Below are 20,862 nucleotides of genomic sequence, written 5' to 3'. Positions count from 1 at the left end.
AGGGGGATCGCTCACCACTCTTCTGGAAGCCTCCCCCTAATTAAGCCAGAGCGTTTCCGGCCTGTCTGCCTGATTTTGCTGACATTGCAGAGCAGGTTATGAGCAGGAGTTCTGGATTTCAGCCGCTCTGCCAGACCAGCTGCATGACATTAGGTAAGTGATTGCTCTTTGCCTCAGTTTCCCCACTGGTAATATGGGAATAAGAAACCCATCTGTTTTATAAAGTCAGGAAAGTTAACTTCAGTAGTGCATGTAGAACACTAAATTCAGAGTTCGACTCTCAGAAAGCAGATGCCTGGGGTGGGAGAAAAAGGGGCAGGCAGGGACGACATGGTCCGGATACTAGGTCCACAAGCCCTGCAGACCGACAGGGAGGTGGCCCTGCCCACGCAGGTGAAGCGGAAGCGTCCTACGGGTCAGATTTCTCGGTTTAACAGATCACAGCAGCTGAGGGATTTGCACTCGTGAAGAGCTCTCCCCAGCGAGGCATTCTGCATTTACACATTGTTCCATTACCATCCAGTGATCACCAGCTCATGGGGTCCTCTGCCTCTTTGAGAGATCTCAAAGCTTGTCTGTTGGCTGCCTGCTACTTCGTCCTCCTCTTCTAGGGTTTGTCTTCTGCCCTCAGCCTCTAGGCTCGTGAGCATCTCCATTAGCTAGGGAGGCGTTTGGGAGCTGACAGGGCTGAACTGAAATCTACATGAACTCAGTCAGCCTATCTCCCATCAGCAGATAGGCTGTGGGGAGAGGGAGTTTGGTCAGGGTTTGGAGATACAGCACCAGCCAATGTCCTTGGTATCAAGAAACTTACGTTCTGGATCAGTAGTCAAGGAACACAAAAAAAATGCACAAGAAAAATCTAGGTAAGTGTGTGGGGTGCAGGTAGGTTAGAGGTTACTACTTTGTAAAGGGTGGCTTTGTAAAGGGAAGGCTTCTGCAGGATGATATTGGCGAGTACAGGACGTGCGGGAATGGGCAGGTGGTAGCTGGATCATACAGCAGTTCTTAGTTCTGATTGTTTTAGAGACTGTCATCCTATTTTCCATAGCAGTGACACCATTTTACAATCCCACCAACAGTACACAAGGGATCCTTTCTCCACAGCCTTGTCAACACTGGTTACTGTTTCTGTAAGTAGCCATCCAAATGGACACGAGGTGACACCTCATTGTGATTTTGATTTGCATTTCCCTAATTATTAGTGAGGTAGAGCATCATTTCATATGCTGGCTGGTCATTTGTATATCATCTTTGGAAAAATGTCTGTTGTGCAGATGGTCCTTTGTCCATCTTTATATTGGATTGATTTTTTTTTTTTTTGAGTTCTTTATGTCTTCTGGATGTTAACCCCTTATCAGATATGATTTACAAATATTTTCTCCCATTGGTTGCTTTTTCACTCTGTTGACTGTGTCTATTGCCTTTTAATAAGTATTTTTGTGAAGAGGTTGTTTGAGTATTCCTTTGCTTATCATACTTTTCATTTGTTTTTATCAGCATCGGACTTACGGTTTCCTATTTTATTTAATGTGTTATGTTATTATCATTCTATATTTCGATGCAAACATGGTCGGATTTGGCCAGTGGAAGCCACTCCGAGCCGCCTGGTCCTTTCCACATGCTCCTGTTGTTGTCTGAGCACTTCCTTGTTTTCTGCCACAACGTGATGTTTGAGGTCTAGGACATCTTGTGCTTTTCCTGTTGCTGCCCTGGAATTCGCCATTTCTCTAAGGACCCCGGTTCCTTTTACTAGAGAACAGTATTTAGAGGATTCTGGCCCTGGCTCTGCCACTGATGGAATTTGTGGTTTGGAGAGGCCCTGCCTCTGAACTGGAGAGGCAAGCCTCCTCAGCCAGCCAGAACAAACCCCTCACTCACCACTGAGACTGAGGCCCAGATGGGAGCACTTGGCAGTTCCCGGTGTGTGAAGACAGCCCAGATGAGCGCTGAGGCCCCGACTGCCTATCTGTCCAGCATTCTTTCCCTGGCAATATATATTGCTAGCTGAGGTATGACCCCCGGGAGGCTGCCCCTCTCTGGACCTCTTTCCTCTTCTGTCCACAGAGGACTCGCTTTGCCTTGGGGGTCTAAGCTTTTCTGAGAGCTAACCCAGCCTCTTAGCTCTTCATGAGCCTTGCCTTCCCCTGCAGACCTGGATGGGTGTGACCACCTTAAACCCCAGAGGAGCGCGCACTTCTGCCTCTATCTGCAGCTCTGGCTGATCTGGGCGTGCAGACTGGTCCCAGCCTGGGATGAGCTATCCCAAGTGCACCTGCTTCTTCCCCTCCAGACCAGGGGTTCAAGGCCTATGCGCCTCCCTGAGGCCCATCCCAGCCGACACCCATCTCTGAGGGGCATCAACCAATGGGGTTGAGGTGATGGGGAAGGCCTCCTCTGCCTGCTCGCACTGGCTCCCCAGCCCTCCCAGGCTATACTGACAGCACCCAGGGGACGTGAGAAATGCTCCCTCCCCACATTTGGAGGTGTATCTTGAGCATCACCTCCAAGCTTGGAGTAAGAACCCGTTTTCTATACCTGCCTTGGGGTAGGCAGTGCTGCACCTGACCCGCACCCTCTGGCGTTTTCTATACCTGCCTTGGGGTAGGCAGTGCTGCACCTGACCCACACCCTCTGGCGTTTTCTATACCTGCCTTGGGGTAGGCAGTGCTGCACCTGACCCACACCCTCTGGCGTTTTCTATACCTGCCTTGGGGTAGGCAGTGCTGCACCTGACCCGCACCCTCTGGCGTTTTCTATACCTGCCTTGGGGTAGGCAGTGCTGCACTTGACCCGCACCCTCTGGCGTTTTCTATACCTGCCTTGGGGTAGGCAGTGCTGCACCTGACCCGCACCCTCTGGGTTGCTCAGCTGTGGAATCAACTTCCAGCTTGGGAAGCCAGCTGTTCAACCAGTGCTGGTAACTGCAATGCCAGACAAGTCAGTTGAAAAAGTTCAACATTTGTCTCTGCATTCAAGACATTTCCTGAGCTCTGGCGGTGTCTGGCATCACATGGCAACCTGCAGTGCGGAGTTTAAGCCTGAGCTCAGTCCAGAAGACTTTCAAGTAACCACGATTGTACAAGCAGGTCCCCTAAAAGGCAGGCACAGACAGGGTCTGCAAGGGAGAGCGGAACCTCAGACATTTTGTTCTGGTGCTTTCTCAGGTGTTCGGTTTTCATAGAGAAGATGTATATACATTAAAATGAGTTGGGTAAGGCCCTGGCCAGTTGGCTCAGTGGTAGAGCATCGACCTGGCATGCGGAAGTCCAGGTTTTGATTCCCGGCTGGGGCACAGGAGAAGCGCCCATCTGCTTCTCCACCCCTCCCCCTCCTGCAGTCGAGGCTCCATTGGAGCAAAGATGGCCCGGGCGCTGGGGATGGCTCCATGGCCTCTGCCTCAGGCGCTAGAGCGGCTCTGGTCACAACAGAGCGGCGCCCCGGAGGGGCAGAGCATTGCCCCCTGGTGGGTGTGCCCAGTGGATCCGGGTCGGTCGCATGCGGGAGTCCGATTGCCTCCCCATTTCCAGCTTCAGAAAGATACAAAAAAAAAAAAAAGAGTTGGGCAACTTGACTTGCTAAGTGAAAAGTGTAGAAAGGGCGTTAGAGGCCAAAGGAATAGCTTGAGCAAAGTCGGAACCACCGAAGAGCAGTTACCTTGAAGACCAGAACTCTCGGGGGTACCGCAGGGCCCAGCATGAAGGGTGTGAACACCGTGCTTCTACGGAGCATGTAGACTTTACAAGTAATGAGGACTTCAGGTAGGTTTTTAAAATATTTATTCCTTAAAAGTTAACATATGTATATAATAGGAAACTGAAAAGCACAAGAAACAAAGAACCAAGCCATCTATAATCCCAAGCAGTTTAGTCTGACGTATCCTTCTATGTCCCGTGTATCTATACATTTAAGCTTACATTTTTATTAAGATTGTAGTTATGTGTCATGCTTTTTCACACATCTGAATATTTACCACTTCAAAGTCCCAAAATATGAGTATTCTGATAACCAAGAATACACTACACCAACTCAATCTGGAAGAAAAAAAAAATTTTAAAAAAGAGAAAATGTAATCTTGCCTTTTTTGGCAATAAAAATTTCATAAAGGACAAAAATAGCAACAGATCTCTAGATAAAGATACTGGCAAAGTTACTGTACTGCATTCCCTTAATGTTCAATTAAAAATATGACACAAAGCAGCAGAGTACACAAAGTATAATGCTTCTAAGAGAATTATGATCTACTTCTAGCAAGGAGGCAAGTTTCCACTTAACACTTAACAGTGTGGTCCGACAGTGCAGCCCAAAGAGACACACACATCAAGGTTCTCACCACAATGTCAATACGAACAAGTCCACACCCATCTCACCGTCCTTCCCCTGCTGCCAGCCTCATGAACACGTCCTGCCGTCCACTTCTGAGATGGTTTAACAATTCCACGCCCAAGATGCCTCTTTTCTATCAATTATAACAAAGATCTATTTACAAACTGGTTAATTCACTAGCTCTACTTGTTATCAGTGTTACCACAGGACATCTAAAAAACTCTGATGCTGCAAAATAATGAACCGTGTCCACGGTAATGCACATGTAGACCTAGTTATAACCTAAAACTTCCTTCTAGATACGGAGATACTAGCAAAGAGCCCTTCCCTTCACCCTTCCTCTTCTCCCTCCGCCATTTCAGTGACTAAATACAGGACAGAAGCTCCAAGAGGTGGACTAACAAAGACACTCCCAGGAGAGTCCTCCTTCCTAAGAAGGAACAAAAGGGCATTCATAAAGGGATTATTTTACTACCTCTGCTTTTAATATCCTTTGGGCATTAAGACTTGTTTACCCTTGAATACATAGCACTATTAACTAAAACATAAACATGTTAACAATGGCTAGACAAGCTGAATTTGTCTAAAGACTCGTGGGCACAGAAGCCTGCTCTCTGTACTCCCGCGAACAGTCAGCCTGCTCTCCAAGACATCGTTTAAAAATCCCGTTCCCCAATAGAACCATTCCTGTGAAGTAACAGAAAAAAATACTTAAAGGGTATTACTTTAACTCTCCTTTTACCATATGCTGTGCACCTTCAAATATCTAAGATTAGATGTTTCAAATAAGGATTTAAGTTTGTTCATTATACAGAACAGCGCTGAACAAACCGCAGAGGCTGTAGTCTGAACATGTCTTCTAAATAGGAAGGAACGTTGACCGCTTCCCTTTCCCATCCTATCAACCCAGTGAACAAGTAGAATAAGCATCTGTCATGCTAAGAGGGGATTTTAACAATTTCACTTCACGTTGTTTTCAGAAGTTATTTCCTTGGCATTTAACACAAACTACAATATATTTGTTTACTAACTACTTCTGTCATACACTGGCAACCCCTGGAACATCTAGAAAGACTACACGTTGTAAATAGGACGTTTGTCCTTCAGACACACTATATACACAGTTAAGTAAAACAAAACACACAGGAACACAGGAAGATGGTTAATCCTGCCTAATTCAAAACCCTTTGCACTTTCTTCTTCTTCCCTGAACCAGCACAAATACAACAACGTGTACTGCTCAGAGAGGTGGTTTGATCATTTTGATTATCCAATTTCCAAAAAACAAAAGTTCATATGAATTGTAACAAAAGTACATCTACAAAATGTATTATTTTACTACCTCTACTTTTAACATACTTTGTGCACTTCTAAACATCTAGAAAGACTAGATGTTTCAAATAAGGACTTAAGTTTGTCCACTATATACACAGTAGTGTTGAATAAACTACACACATGTAACAATGGTTACATCTGAAAGTGTCTTCTCCACAGGAACACTCCCGTCTGGAACCCCTTCTTTCTCCCAGCTCCTGTTCCCCGTCAGCCCAGTGGGTTGAGTAGGCACATGTGTCACTCAGATGACTTCTCAATGTCATTTCCAAAAGTCCTTTCCAGAAGACGGCCTTTCGATGAATTTTAACACAAATGTACACAATGTGTTAGTTTACTAACTCTACTTTTGTCATACATTGGCAACCTCTTTAATATCTAGAGACTAGATATTATAAAATTAGGACTTGTTTGTCCAGTATATTCACAATATATACAGTCAAGTTAAATGAACTTGCACATTACATATAGGGCAAAGATTAAACTAAAATTTTCTATTACACACTAGCAAAACATCTTTTTGCAATTTCTTCCCACCCACTTCCCTCAACCCAGTGAACAAGTCCATAGAATACACTGTTCAGAGAGGCTGTTTAACAATTATATGTCTAAAGGCAGTATTTCCTATCAGATTTTAGAAGATATTTACAAAAAGTGTTATTCTATTTCTACTTTTAAATACATCAAGCAATTCTAAATGTCTAAAAAGACTAGTTATTTCATATAAGAGCTTACTTGTCCACTATGTACACAGCACTGTCAAAATTGCACGCATAACAATGGTTATGATCTGAGGTATCTTCTAAATATGACCGTGTTGGTCTGAACCACTCCCTCTCCCCCCCTCTCTCCACCCCCAATCCAGTGGACAAGTACAGGCATGTGTAACACCTAGAGGTGGCTGAACAAATTCATATCCAAAAGTTACTTATACAAGACAAGCCTTTCCTATGAATTTCAATACAAAGTGTACAAAATATGCTATTTTTACTAACTACGTTGTCATACACCACAACCTCTTTAACATCTAGACTAGACATGGCAATTTTAGGACTTATTTGTCCATCATATATACTATCTACACAGCAAAACAAAATGCACATAACATACAAAAATGGTTTTATCTGAAAATGTCCAAATATGAACACACTAGCTTATTACGTTTTGCAATTCTTTCCCTCCCACCTCCTCCAATCCACTGAACAAGTATAGACTATAGTATACTGCTCACAGAGGTGGTTTATAAAGATAATTATTTCCTATGAATTTTAGGCAAAAAGATATCTACAAAAGTGATATTTACTACCTCTACATTTAACATACCTTGGGCACTTCTAAACATCTAGATGGACTAGATGTTTCAGATAAGGACTTAATTTGTCCACTATATACACAGCAGTTTTGAAAGAACTACGCACATATTAACAGTTATAATCTGAAGGTGTCTTCAAAATATGAACATTGTAGCCTAAGACCACCCTTCCCCTCTCCCCCTCCTCCACCAACCATGTGGGCTATAATGCTCAAATTTCCAGAAGACAATCTTTGCTAGGAATTTTAACACAAATGTACAAAAATGATTAGCCTACTATTTTTGTCATACACTGGCAACCTCTTTAACATCTAGAAAGACTAGATGTTGTAAATTAGGACTCATTTGTCCATTATATACACTATATACACAGCGAAGTAAAACAAAATGCATGACAATAAGGGAAAATGGTTCCTTCATCTTGCCTCACTTAGAAACACACCAGCACAGAGCTCTTTGCACTTTCTTCTCCCTTGAACCAGGGCACAAATACAATGGCTATTGTTCAAAGAGGTGGTTTGGCCATTCCCAAAATAACTATTTGATATGAATTTTAACAAGATATTTACTAACTCTAATTTTATCAGGCACTTCAGAACATATAGAAAGATATTTCAAAAAAGTACTTAGTATGAACTATTACACAGTAGTGAGAAACAAAACGCACACATAAAAACAATGGTTATGGTATGAAAATGTCTTCTAAATATGACCAGTCTAGTATAGAACTTTCTTTTCTTCTTCCGGAAGGTCTTCTACTCCATGTCCTAACCCACTTAACGAATGTGGACGTGTCGCTCCTTACGTCGCATTGTCGTTTCTAAATCGAGGTAGTCTAACAGTTCCTTTTCTAAAAGTCATTTCCAGAAGACATTTCTTTTTATTTATTTTTAAATGAGCATTTGCAAGACGTGTGATTTTCTAACTCTACTTTATCATACGTTGGCAACCTCTTTACATCTAGAAGGCCTAGATGTAGCAAAGTTCTCTTTTGAAAGGTTGGGGGGAAAGTTGAGAGCAGCTTTTTCATATTATATACACAGGCCTATAAATGGCCAGTAAATCTTCCCAATGGGTGGTGGGCACTTCCTATTAGCCAAACGTGGTCTGTTATCCTGCCGTTTCTCTCTTGCGAAATCAAAGTCTATGGCAGAACTTAGACCAGCCGCCCGATGGCCCGCTAACCATTCCACCCGTCGTCCACTGGGGCTCTGCTCACCTTCTGGCCGGCAAGGCCTTTGTCCACCGTTGTCCGGAGGTGCCGCACCCGCGCGGCTCCAAGGCCGCAGGGGGAGCGAGCTCGTGTGCACGTAGACCCGCCTCCTCGTGCCCTGGAAGGCCCTAGCGGCCTTGCCGCATTCCAGGAGCCGCCATTCTTCTCGCCCGCCATGCCTGCCACACCCTATGCTCAAGGGCAACGCGTCTGCATCCTCCGTGGCTCAGCAGGGGCTTCGCGGAGGCCTCGGAGGGTTGGGCCTGGAGACCTGGGATGCGGCTGGGAGAGGCCACCGCCATCAGGTCGCGGAGATGAAGGTGGGGGCGGGGGGAGAGGTTCGTTGCTGCTTCAAAGCCTAGGCCGGGCCAGTGGCAACCGCAGGAGGGCTCTGCGTCTCTCTGCAGAACCGAGTCTGCTGCCTGCCCCCGGGCCCCCCAGGCCACCCGCCAGCCGGAGGCCGGGGGGCCTAGAGGGGCCCGAAGGGGTAAGGAGGAGAAGGCCGCGATCTGCTTCTTACCGCGCTCTCTGCCGGAACTGACTTGGCAGTTCTCTACGCTGGTTAGAAAGGAGGGGCACCGGAAGTGCCCTACGCCTGGACCCAAGAGCCAAGGTTCCGGGATTGAAACGTTCCGGTGGGGGGAAGGGCTAGAGAGGTGTCACGTGGGATCTGGATGCCCTCCTGCCTTTTCTGCAACCGTAATTGTTACTGGCCTTAGAATACCCGAAAAGGAGTATTTCTCGGTTCCTTCACTCCCACTCTTAAACAAGGAGGCACTTTCCGATCTTTCATTCACTCGTTCATAAGGTGACCAACTTTTTTGCAGTGAAAAGGAGGACAAAAATAAATGGAAGAAAACAATATCGTAAATAAAAAACATTTTATTCATTGCAACAATAATACTCTAAAATATGATAAATGCATATCTAATTTTTTTTTATTTTATTTTTTACAGAGACAGAGAGTGAGTCAGAGAGAGGGATAGACAGGGACAGACAGACAGGAATGGAGAGAGATGAGAAGCATCAGTCATTAGTTTTTCATTGCACGTTGCAACACCTTAGTTGTTCATTGATTGCTTTCTCATATGTGCCTTGACCACGGGCCTTCAGCAGACCAAGTAGCCCCTTGTTGGAGCCAGCAACCTTGGGTTCAAGCTGGTGGGCTTTTGCTCAAACCAGATGAGCCCGTGCTCAAGCTGGCGACCTCGGGGTCTTGAACCTGGGTCCTCTGAATCCCAGTCCGACGTTCTTTCCACTGTGCCACCACCTGTTCAGGCAAACATCTGTAATATTTTATGTTGTAATTATGCTTACATGTCTATTAATTCTTAATAATAATTTAAGAAAAAAGTACTCATTTAGATACAAATATGTCACATCACACGTAATGGATCGACTCTGCATCGATCGAATCCAGACATTTACAGATTAGTTTTCCAATATGAAAAAGGAGGACGTGTAGGAGGACACTTTTTGAGAGGGGATGAAACTTACAAAAGAAGGACTGTCCTTCCTAAAGGAGGACAATTGGTCACCTTACTCATTCACCACTTGTCTACTGAGAACCTACTTTGTGCCACTTAAGCTGGGGAATGCAGCAACAAAGGAAAAAAAAAAACAGGAAAATTTCTGCTCTCCTGAAATTTATATTCTAGTAGGGAAAACAGACAATCCTTAAAATGCATAAAAGGGCAGATAGTGAAAGTGCTATGGAAAAATAAAAAGTAGCACGTTTTAAACTTTGAGCAGCTATCTGAAGGAGGTAATGTTGGGTGGAAGAGCCTTCTGCTGGTATCTCTGGAACCTAAAGATGACAATGTCGACGAACATGTATACAACCACCTTCTAATTGATACAGCCACTTGAGTGTTCCAGCAGTATCATAAACTCCTCTTGTGCAGAACAAAACTCTCTTTTTTTAAAATTTTTTATTTATTCATTTTAGAGAGGAGAGGGAGAGACAGAGGAGAGACAGAGAGAGAGAAGGGGGGGGGGGAGGAGCTGGAAGCATCAACTCCCATATGTGCCTTGACCAGGCAAGCCCAGGGTTTTGAACCGGCGACCTCAGCATTTCCAGGTCGATGCTTTATCCACTGCGCCACCACAGGTCAGGCAGAACAAAACTCTTGATATCTCCCCAAAGTCTGTTCTTCCCCAATTAGTAAATGGTAGTATCATTCACCCAGTTCCCAAATAAAAAAATGGGACATCTTTCTCGTTTCCACGCTCTCTCATCCCCTATCCCCCAACCATCGTAAATCCTATTTGCCTCCTCAATATACTTAAAATACAGCCAGTTTCTCATGCTGTCTAATACAGTAGCCATTTGCTACAAGAAACTATTTAAATTTTAATTATAATGACCTGAAATTAAGAATTTTAGTTCCTCATCTGCACTGGTCACACTCCAAGCGTTCAAGAGCCGCAGGTGGTTAAGCGGCTGCCCTGTTAGCACAGAGATTGAGCATTTCCATCATCTCATTAAATCACAGGGCAGTGCTGATCTATAACCCAGTCCAAACAAGCAACATCTCTAATCTGGATGACTCTAATAGCCTCTTCACTGTTATTCTGTTTCTACTACTCTTCCCTTCTAATCCATTCTCCTACTTTTAATCAAAAATCAGATCTGGTTGTGACTTTTTATCACTCTTTGAACAAAAACCAAACTTGTTACTATGGCCTACTGCCCTCTGTCATTACATCCCAGCCACACTGGCTACCTGGCTATTCCTTCCACTCTCTGAGCTTTTTTCAACCTCAAGGCCTTTGCACATGCTGTTTCCTCTACCTGGATGGCTCTTTACCTAGCTATTGGCAAGGCTTTCTTCTCATCTTATGCCTCAGTTACAGTATTACATTTTTAGAGGGCCTTTACTGACGTACCTGTCTCAAGGAGGTTTCTTCCAGTTATTATCACATCACCCTACTTATTTCCTTCCTTCATTAATCAATAATATTTCATTATTTGTACATATTTCTATGTACTTCTTATGTGCAAAGGACTTGCTTTATATACTTTATCTTATTTATTAATTTACTGGTTTGTTTTCTTCTTGTTTTCCCCTATGTCCCTAATACCTGGTACAGTGTCTGTCATACAATAGACATTAATAATTGTTAAAAAAAAATAAGAACAAATTTATTGAGCACTTACTATGGGCAAGTCACTGCACTAAGCACCTCATATATATCGTCTCATTTAATTTGCACTGTGATTCTGTGATGTAGATACTGTTACTATCTTGCTTTTGTAGATGAGAGGCTATGTAACTTGTCTAGTTCTTAAGAAAAACTAGGATTCTAATCCAAGTCATCTGACTCTGGAGCTCCCTGGAAAGGTACTATAGAGGGTTTAGAGGCCTGAGAACACACCAGCCTGCAGCCACCCACAGCTCAGACTAGAAGTGGAAAAACTAAAAATCTTCATTTTTGAAGGACTTTACATTTCAGATCAGCCTGGAGGTTCTGGGGTGTCACTCATCAACGCGGAGGCAGTCCTCCAGGTCTCAGGATTGTGCAGAGTGAGTTGAGCTAGATGCTCCAGTCCAATTCTAAGTATCCTCAGTGGGCCTAGGGGAGAAGGCCTGGAGACCCCAGACAAGACTCTGAGTCAGGGCCACTCTGACCACTGATGTCACTGTGTGTTTTTGCCTATCTCAGATCAAGGCTGAGACAGGAAAATAAAAATAATGAGCCTTCCTGGCACTTCTTCTCAGGAAACGTCACATGCAGGCCTGTGACACTGAACGGTGTTTGTTAGGCCAAAGGCTTCAAGCTCATTAGGCAGAATGGTGCTAAGCTGCAAGCCACCTATGCAGCTTGCTTAGGAAACAAACCCAGCCTATCACCATCCCTCCCAGGCCTGGGCCCGCGTGGTTCCGCTGTTACTAACATCACCACGCAGCTGCATGGAGGGAGGTCTGGGTGGCTGCAGGGGTCCTGGAAATGGATTGCATGAGCGTGTCCCAGACAGACTGCTTATAATCCTCCTTCTCCTCATTGCTTGAATTTGGGAGTAGTTATGCCCTGTACAGAGTTTCTCAAACTTGAATTGTTCCCCATTCAGCTTAACAACCCCCTCCATATCTATATACTGGCAGGACCAGGTTTTACTTAATATCTCTCTGTGAATTGACAGAGAGGTGTTAAGTAAAAGAGTCACTATATTAGCCTTGTCCTCAGCAGTATTGAAATGATCAATTTGACATGCTTTCCTAATGTTATGGTTTCCTTATGTCTATTAAAGTAAATATACAACTCTTAAAAAATGTTCATCTGAGCTCCGCTTAAAATTATCTTGGTGCAACCGTAGTGCAAAACAATTGGTGTCAAAGTGACACAAGAGACAACCTATAAGAGTTCCCACTGACCAAAGCTGGAACAATTTGAACAGAAAATAAATACCATAGTTATTAGATGATAGCTCTAAGTATAAACTAAACATCTGTGAGTCCAAACTGATATAAATAAATGACTGAATAAATAAATAAATGGAGAAGAGACTAATTTTCCTTACAGAAGAATTCCAAATAATATATCCCCTCCAAGATACAGAGCTTAATCCCCCTTGAGTATGGGCTGCACTTAGTGACTTGCTTCCAAATAGCAGAAAGGGAGCAAAACCGCATAACTTCACAGGGGAGAAACCTGGCGGACATTACCTTGGCCAGGTACTCAAGGCGATCAAGTCATGTTGATAGTGTGTAACCCTGATCTGATGTCGTGAGAAAGGGGGCACTATCTCTGTGGTTTCCTTCACCAAAACCCATAACTCCATTCTAAGCATGAAAAAACATCAGAGGAAACCAAATTGAGGGACATTCTGTAAAATACCTGACCAGTACTCTTCAAAACTGTCAAAGTCATGAAAAACAAGGAAAGTCTGAGAAACTGTCCCAGCCAGAGAAGACTAAAAAGACATGATGACTAAATGGAATGGAATATCTTGGATGGGATGCTGGAACAGAGAATAGATGTTAGTGGGAAAACTAGTGAAATAAAAATACTGAAGAGCTGAGCTAATAGGAATGTACCAAGGTTGGTTTCTCAGTCGTGACACATACACCTTAGCCATCCATGTAAGATGTTAGCAGTAAGGGAACGGGGGTGGGGGTGGGGGTGGGGAATATGGGAACTCTCTGTGCTTTGGGAAATCTCTGTACTCTTTAAATTAGAGATTTGCATTTATTTTCTGTAAATACAGAATTCTTTTTCAATAATACGTTTATTTTCTTTAAAAGAGGGGTTTGTATACTAGTGGTACACATGAATTTTGAAGCCATGTAGATCTATTTTTTTTTCCCCCTGTGGCTTTGAAACAAATTACCACAAATCCAGTAGCTTAAAACAGTATAAATTTATTTTTTAAATTGTTCCCAGGGCCAGAAGTTCAGCATTAATCTTACGGGGCTGAAGTCAAGAGGCTGACAGTCCCATGCTTCCTCCGGAGGCTCTAAGGAAGAATCTGTCCTGTGTCTTCCAACTTGTGGTGGCTGCTGTCAGCCTTTGGATTGTGGCCACATTATTTAAGTCTCCACCTCTGCAGTCATATTGCCCCCTCCTATTCTCTGTGTGTCTGTTTAACCTCCCTCTGCCCCTCTTGTAAGGATATTTATGATGGCATTCAGTGCCCACTATGATAATCCTAGATGATCCCATCTCAACACCCTTAACTTAATCATGTCAACAAAGATCCTTTTCCCAAATAAAGTAATATCTTCAGTTTCCAGGGATTATGTCTCTGTATTTTTGGGTGGCCATTATACAGCCTACCACAGTCTGGCTGTGTGGAAGTTAGCACTTTGGGAGTATCAGTAAGCCTCTTCTAAAATTGAAAATAACAAAAATTATATAACTATTAAGAAAATGTTCATCTGGGTTTCACCTGAAGTGGGACCCAAACCACACTTTGAAAAACACTAATACAAGAGACTGGTCTTAGAAATCATACAATCCTAAACTTCAAATCAGGATCCACCACATATAAGCTTGTGGGCCTGGGTAAGTCAGAATAATGCTTGAATGGTATTCTCTTCTGTATAGGAGGAGACCTGCCACAGAAGAACACAGAACTCACAGACCATGTAGCAGATGTTCTCTCAGCCCTCTTTGTATGTTACACTTTACAAAATATTTTCTACATTTAGTGACACGACTGATCCCCCCCAAATTTCAACCTATGAGATAAAACCGAATTTTCCTTTCCATTATACAGATGGAGAAACTGAGACTGTGTTCATTGACCTTGACAGTGTCACCCAACTAGAAGACTAGAAGACGGGGGGTATATGACAACACAAGGGGCAGGAGCAGAGACAGATGCCAGTCTGATTGCTTGAATAATTTTCATTACCTTTCTGTTCCCTATAGGTGTTTGAGGTTATGCTCCATGCTGTGATCCTAATTCTGGGCTCATATTGCCGGAGCTGGATCACAGATGTTTGGACTTGAAGCCATGATCATGAGGTTCCTCAGCGACAGCTTTCAGTGGCCTCTTGATCCTGGCTTCTCTGACCTCGCAGCTCTCCCCTTCTCTAAACCCTGTGAGCTAGACCCCTGGTCTGTCCTCGATAGTTTGCCAGTTTCCAGGTTTTGATAGCTCCTTATTCTGAGTCCTTGAAGCAGAGACTAACAGGACCCTGACGCTGCAGGGCCCATCACGGACCAGCAATGCCTGCTGAAGGGGATTCATGCTTTGCCTTCCGAGTTCACAAGGAGAAGGGTACAGGGTATGTTAGAGGCCCACGTGCCAATGTCAGGAGTTAAACCGCCTGGTTTCTGACCCCGGCTCCACATCTCACAGACCCCTGCCCCTGGGCAAGTCACCAAACCCTTTTGTGCTTCTGTTTCTTCATATGTAAAAAAGGTAATTATTGAACCTCAAAGGAAAATTGTGTCAGGCTCAGTGAATTATTGTATATGAAGCTTTTATTATTGCGCTCGGTACGAGGGAGTGCTCGCCCTAGTCATCCAGAGAACCTTGAACACAGCATCGCATGGGCCGTTCTTTCCTCCTGACACGCCCCCTCTGCCTAGAGAAATGCGATTCCTCGGCGGCGAGGACCTCGGGAGGGATCCAGAGGTTCTGGGTCTCTGTCGCTGTCTTGCTGTGCAGCCCGACGTGAGTCATTCCCAGTCTTCCAATCATCGCCATCTGTACCAGGAGCTGACAAAAGTGCCGAGCCAGCAGCGGAGCGGGGGCCCTGAGGCTGTGTGGAGCGCGGCAGGCCCAACCCACCCGCGTTCCGCTCCGGGGATGGGGGCGGGGAAGGGAGCGGCCCGGCCCGGCTGCCTTTGCAGCAGCCACAGCAATGCCCAGAGGCTGCCGGGAGCCGAGGGGCGGGGCCGGCCCTTCGCGAGGCCCCGCCCCCAGTGGAGGCTCCGCCCAGAGCGAGGCCTCTGGATTCCGAGGCGACTGCGTCGCTCTGACTGGATTCCTGACTGCCCGACGGGCTGCATGTGAGCGAGCGGCTCTGTCTGCCTGACCCCACGCACCATCACCGCCAGGCAACTCGAGCTTGTCCCGGCTGTGTCTGAACACAGCTTTCATGGGCGCCTGACGGACCGAGACCGGCAATCTGTGCGCCTGACTGCCCATAGCTGGCATCTGGGCCGGACAGAGTGACCGAGTGACTGTAACTTCATCTAACTGACCAGACTCCATCTGTGCTCGACAAGCTGTATCTGACTGACCGCCATTCTGTGTCCGACTGACCGTTGTAATGACGGCTGCCCCTGTGGCGGCGGCCGGACCCGTCTCTGCCGCCGGGCAGAGCGGAGCAGACTGGACGGGGCGGAGCGGACTGGGCCTCCCAGCCAGCTGCTCCCGCTCCCTGGGCCTGGGCGTCGTGGCTCGGGCCCCCCGCCGGCCGGCTGGCTGACCCGGCCGGCTCCCGGACACTCGCTGACCTGCCTGAGCTGGCCTCCCCGTACCGTTCTGCCCGGGGCCCACCGACTGGGCGTCTGACGGGCCCATCGGCCAGGCCCTCTGGCCGAATCCGCATGGCAGCCCGACTCTGGGTGACCTGTCTCAGGGACTGGGTTTTTCAGTGACGGGGTCAGCCCCACCACCCCACCACGTCGCCTTTGTCCGACTCAGCTTGACCCGCTGTATCTGTGTCTGACGAGGCCACCTGCCCGCCAAGGTGGCTTCCTCACCGCCGTGATGGCCGCCTGTCCACCATGGTGGCCTCCTCCCTGCCGTGATGGCCGCCTGTTCACCATGGTGGCTTCCTCACTGCCATGGTGGCCGCCTGCCCACCGCGACGGCCGCCTGCCCACCGTAATGGCCGCGTGCCCACCGCGGTGGCCGCCAGCCGCTGCACTCGGCCGCCTGGCTGAGTCCGATCCTGCTGGAACCGCAGCTGGGCGGCGGAGTCCTCCTGGCTCGTCCCTCACAGCCTCCCCCTGACTGAGGGCCTCTCTCGCTGCAGCTAATCAACCAGGGGCTTCTGAGAGGTTGCGTGTCTAGCGGCCGGGGACCTGGACGTCCTTAGTCACAGGTCTGGGCCTTGGGGAGGGGCGTCCACACAAAGGGCACCCACAGGGAAAGGAGCCCAGGAGGGAGGTCTGGGAGTGGGGTGTCCACAGCAACAGCAGGACTCGGGCCACGTGGGAGCAGCTAGAAGGAGCTGCGGGGGTCCGCAAGGCTCCTGAGCTCCGGGAGCTACGATTGTAACACAGCACCTTGAGGAGTTACGGGGTCCGCAGGTGCCCCACGACGAGAATGCATGACCCCGAAGACTTTGTTCCTCTGTGTGTAGGGGACATCTCTGTCCGTGCCCTGCTGCCCTGCAAAAGGGGCATTCCACAGACCGTAGAGCTCCTGAATTTCAATCTTTTCCATAGTTGACGTGTGTACATGTGTGGACTGGCCACAACAACCACAATGAATGACACCCTCAGGAAAGACAGGCTGTGTACCACAATAAGGGGAAGGAAATACTGATTAGAGGGAATTAAAAAAGCAAAAAACAAAAACAAAGTAAGCATGTCAGTTGAATGGCTGTGCAATGAATTATAGCTATTGCTATTAATAATAATACATGAGCACATTGGAGTAACTTATCTTGATCGAGCTCTAGCATTCTGAAATGCTGTCTCTCCATTAATAACAGAGGCCTGGCTGCCTCATTGATTTCATTATAAGCCAAGGGAGGGATGGGAGAGAATAAACAGCTCCACTCCCAAGGGCTCTTAGTCAGCTTGGGATGCTATAACATTACATTGAGGGGACTTAAACAGCAGGCATTTATTTCTCAAAGTTTTGGAGGCTGGAAAGTCCAAGATCAAAGTATAGCCCAGTTTGGTTTCTGGTGAGGTCTCCTTCCTGGCCTGCAGACCGTCACAGTCTCACTATATCTTCACATGGTGCAGAGAGAAAGCTCTGGTCACTCCCTCTTTATATAAGGACACTAATCCCATCATGGAGGCCTTGCCCGTATAACCTCTTCTAAACTCAGTTACCTCTCAAAGGCCCCACCTCCAAATACCATCACACTGGCAGTTAGGGTTTCAAAATATAAATTTGGGGGGGAACAAATATTCAGTCTATAACATAACAGGCTCTTACAACATGAAGTTGAATCACAGCCAATGTGGCTTCTTCACCAGGGCAGGGACTCCCAGGGGGCTGGGGAAAGAGGCAGTACTGAGCACTCATACCTCTTTTATTTATTCATTCATTCGTTCAATCAATCAGTATTTATTGAGTACTACATACCAGCACTGTGCCATGCTCTCACCCTACCCTCATGGAGCTTAGACTTACAGGCTCCAGGAAACATTTCCTGTGCTCCTCAACTCTGTCCAGTCAAAGCCAGGTGCTGAGAATCAACTGCTTTCTTTTTGGACAATGTGCGCAGCTGAAGGTGGGAGAACTAGTATAGAGCAGTGGTTCTCAAAGAGTAATCACCCAGAAACTTGTTAGAGGTGGAAATTCTTGGACCCTTCCATGGATGAATTGAATGAGAAACCTTTATGGTAGGCACAGTAATCTATGCATGAACTAGTCCTCCAGGTGATGCTGCTGTGTGCTACAGTTTAGAAGCCACCAGGGAAACAAACGATTGGATGTCTTGGCTCTGGTTTCAGATTATCCATATTGAAATGACAACTCTATTACATAAGAGCTGTGTGACTTTGAGCAAGTGAATGAATTTTTCTCAGTGCTTCAGTTTTCTCATTTACATAATCAGTATAATTATCATTGTTTTTAACTATTGTGAGTATTCAGTAATTCTGCAGTGTCTCCTGTAGACCTATTCCAGCATATGCTGAATGGTGCATGTTTAGGATATTCATTGATGCATTGTTTGTAATAGAAAAGAAGCACCTTGCCTGACCAGGCGGTGGCGCAGTGGTTAGAGCGTTGGACTGGGATGTGGAGGACCCAGTTTCGAGACCCTGAAGTCGCCAGCTTGAGTGTGGTCTCATCTGGTTTGAGCAAGGCTCACCAGCTTGAGCCCAAAGTCACTGGCTCAAGCAAGGGGTTACTCGGTCTGCTGTAGTCCCCACGTCAAGGCACATATGAGAAATCAATCAATGAACAACTAAGGAGCCGAAACGAAGAATTGATGTTTCTCATCTCTCTCCCTTCCTGTCTGTCCCTATCTGTTCCTCTCTCTGACTCTCTCTATCTCTGCCACACACACACACACAAAGAAGCACCTTAAATATTTCTTTCTAGGGGACTGGTTTAATAAGTCACAGTTCTGCTTTACAAAGAATGAGACAGTTCTTTATATACTCATATGAAAAGATCTCCAGAATTTCCAAGTTAAAAAAACAAGGTGTGTGTCTAGTGTGCTCCCAAGAAAAGGAATCTTTATAGAATCTTTATATATATATATATATATATATGAAAGGGTACTCAAAGGATATATATAAATGAAAGGATACTCAAGAAATTGGTCATAGTGGAAGAAGACATCGGAGGCTGGAAATAGGGGATGGAAGAAGCTTATTTTTACCATACATATATCTTTTTATGACTTAAAACTTGCAGTATGTGTATGTATTTCCTATTCACAAAAATAAAGTCTTAAAATAGGGGGGAGGGGGAGGCCGGGCTGGCCAGCTGGCTCAGTGGATAAAGTGTCCTCCCAGTGCATTGAGGCTGCAGGTTTGATCCCCAGTCAGGGGATGTATGAGAAGCAATCAGTGAGTGCACAACTAAGTGAAACAAGTTGATGCTTCTCTCTCACACTCTCTCTCCCCTTTTTCTTTTCTCTCTCTCTCCTCTCAAATCAATGAAAATTTTAAAAAGAGGGGGAGAGTGCCAGGTGACAGCGGTAGTGGTCGTGGCGTTCCACAGCCGTAAGCAAATGATTTATTGCAGAAATGCAGCTCAGGGAGATTTGGGGGGTGGCCACAGCCTCATCATTCTATAGGGTCCATGTTGCTCCATCAGAGAATCCTTGCATTTTAGAGATGCAAAAGGACTTCAAGATTCTCTGGTGTAACCCTTTTATTTTAAAAATGAAGAAACCAAGCCCCAGAGATAGGCCATAACCAGTCTAAGGTTATTCAGAGGTTTGGGGCTCAATGTAGGGGCTTTTTCATAACATCCTAAGACTAAGCTTTCCTCCCATTACTGCTCTGCTCAGAAACTGTAATGACTCCTCAATCTGCCTGTTAAGACTGGTCATGGTTTAACTCCCTACCAAACTGTCTGGTCTTATTATCTTCCTTCTCCTATATGAATTCTTTACCCTAGCCAGAAAATTTTCTTCATTAATGCCAAATGTTCTTGCTTTCCATATGCTGCAACTTGTCAGTGCCATGCTCTCTGCCTAAAATGCCTTTTTTCTTCCTGTCCATTGTGGAGATTCTATCTAAACACAGGGATATGGGAAATCACATTTAAATGACACTTCTCTTTTTTTTTACAGAGACAGAGAGTGAGTCAGAGAGAGGGATAGACAGGGACAGACAGACAGGAACGGAGAGAGATGAGAAGCATCAATCATTAGTTTTTCATTGCGCATTGCAACACCTTAGTTGTTCATTGATTGATTTCTCATATGTGCCTTGACCGCGGGCCTTCAGCAGACCAAGTAGCCCCTTGCTGGAGCCAGTGACCTTGGGTTCAAGCTGATGAGCTTTGCTCAAACCAGATGAGCCCGCACTCAAGCTGGCGACCTCGGGGTCTCGAACCTGGGTCCTCTGCATCCCAGTCCAACGCTCTATCCACTGTGCCACCGCCTGGTCAGGCTAAATCACACTTCTTCCAGGAAGTCTTCCTTGATTACTCAAGCTCAGAGTTCTCTCTTTCCTCTGAACTAATTAAAATTTTCTGTAAAACTTTTGCTCTTTAAGAGGAGAATAGGATGGGTCTCTGCTCCTTGAACAAATGGGAAGTGGACTAGGAGAGAACCAGTTTCTCATCCTGACTCTCTGTTTCTGGAGAAAATTGGACAAATGACCCTGATTCTCCTTATTGTCTCAGGGAAGCCTTGGGTAGCCTTGGATGACGATGCCATTGAGCTTGCCTGGAGCCAGGAGCCTGTCTGCAAAACTGCTGGGCCTGTTTCTCCCCGATGTTTACTTGGCCTGAAGGCCCAGTGTGATGAAACCTGGCCCTGTTGCCGAGCACCTTGGGAGGCCTCCCTTCAGGGTCCCTCTGTGCTCAGACAGTGGCCCTTTGTGGAGTGGAGGAGCAGGCCTGAAAGTG

At 46.0% G+C, this 20,862-nt stretch overlaps 1 protein-coding gene and 1 long non-coding RNA gene across 3 annotated transcripts in view; one reads left to right on the top strand and one right to left on the bottom strand.

The window, feature by feature from the left end:
- Positions 1-20,862, top strand: part of EPB41L1 (erythrocyte membrane protein band 4.1 like 1) — a 162,713-nt gene continuing 141,851 nt past the window's right edge. Inside the window, exon 1 of one of the 2 annotated variants that reach the window (XM_066234033.1) lies at positions 1-153. In XM_066234033.1, coding sequence (XP_066090130.1) covers positions 99-153 — 55 coding nt within the window. In that variant the 5' untranslated portion in view covers positions 1-98. The remainder of the gene's footprint in view (positions 154-20,862) is intronic. The other variant, XM_066234036.1, reaches the window with a different exon arrangement.
- Positions 3,763-8,761, bottom strand: LOC136307600 (uncharacterized). The gene is made up of 2 exons (XR_010725961.1): positions 7,248-8,761; positions 3,763-6,652 (listed from the first exon to the last, which is right to left on the bottom strand). It is a non-coding gene; the product is annotated as an uncharacterized lncRNA (long non-coding RNA).

This window comes from Saccopteryx bilineata, chromosome 6 (assembly GCF_036850765.1).
Source record: "Saccopteryx bilineata isolate mSacBil1 chromosome 6, mSacBil1_pri_phased_curated, whole genome shotgun sequence".
NCBI lineage: Eukaryota > Metazoa > Chordata > Mammalia > Chiroptera > Emballonuridae > Saccopteryx > Saccopteryx bilineata.
This window is presented reverse-complemented; position numbering and strand designations above follow the sequence as displayed.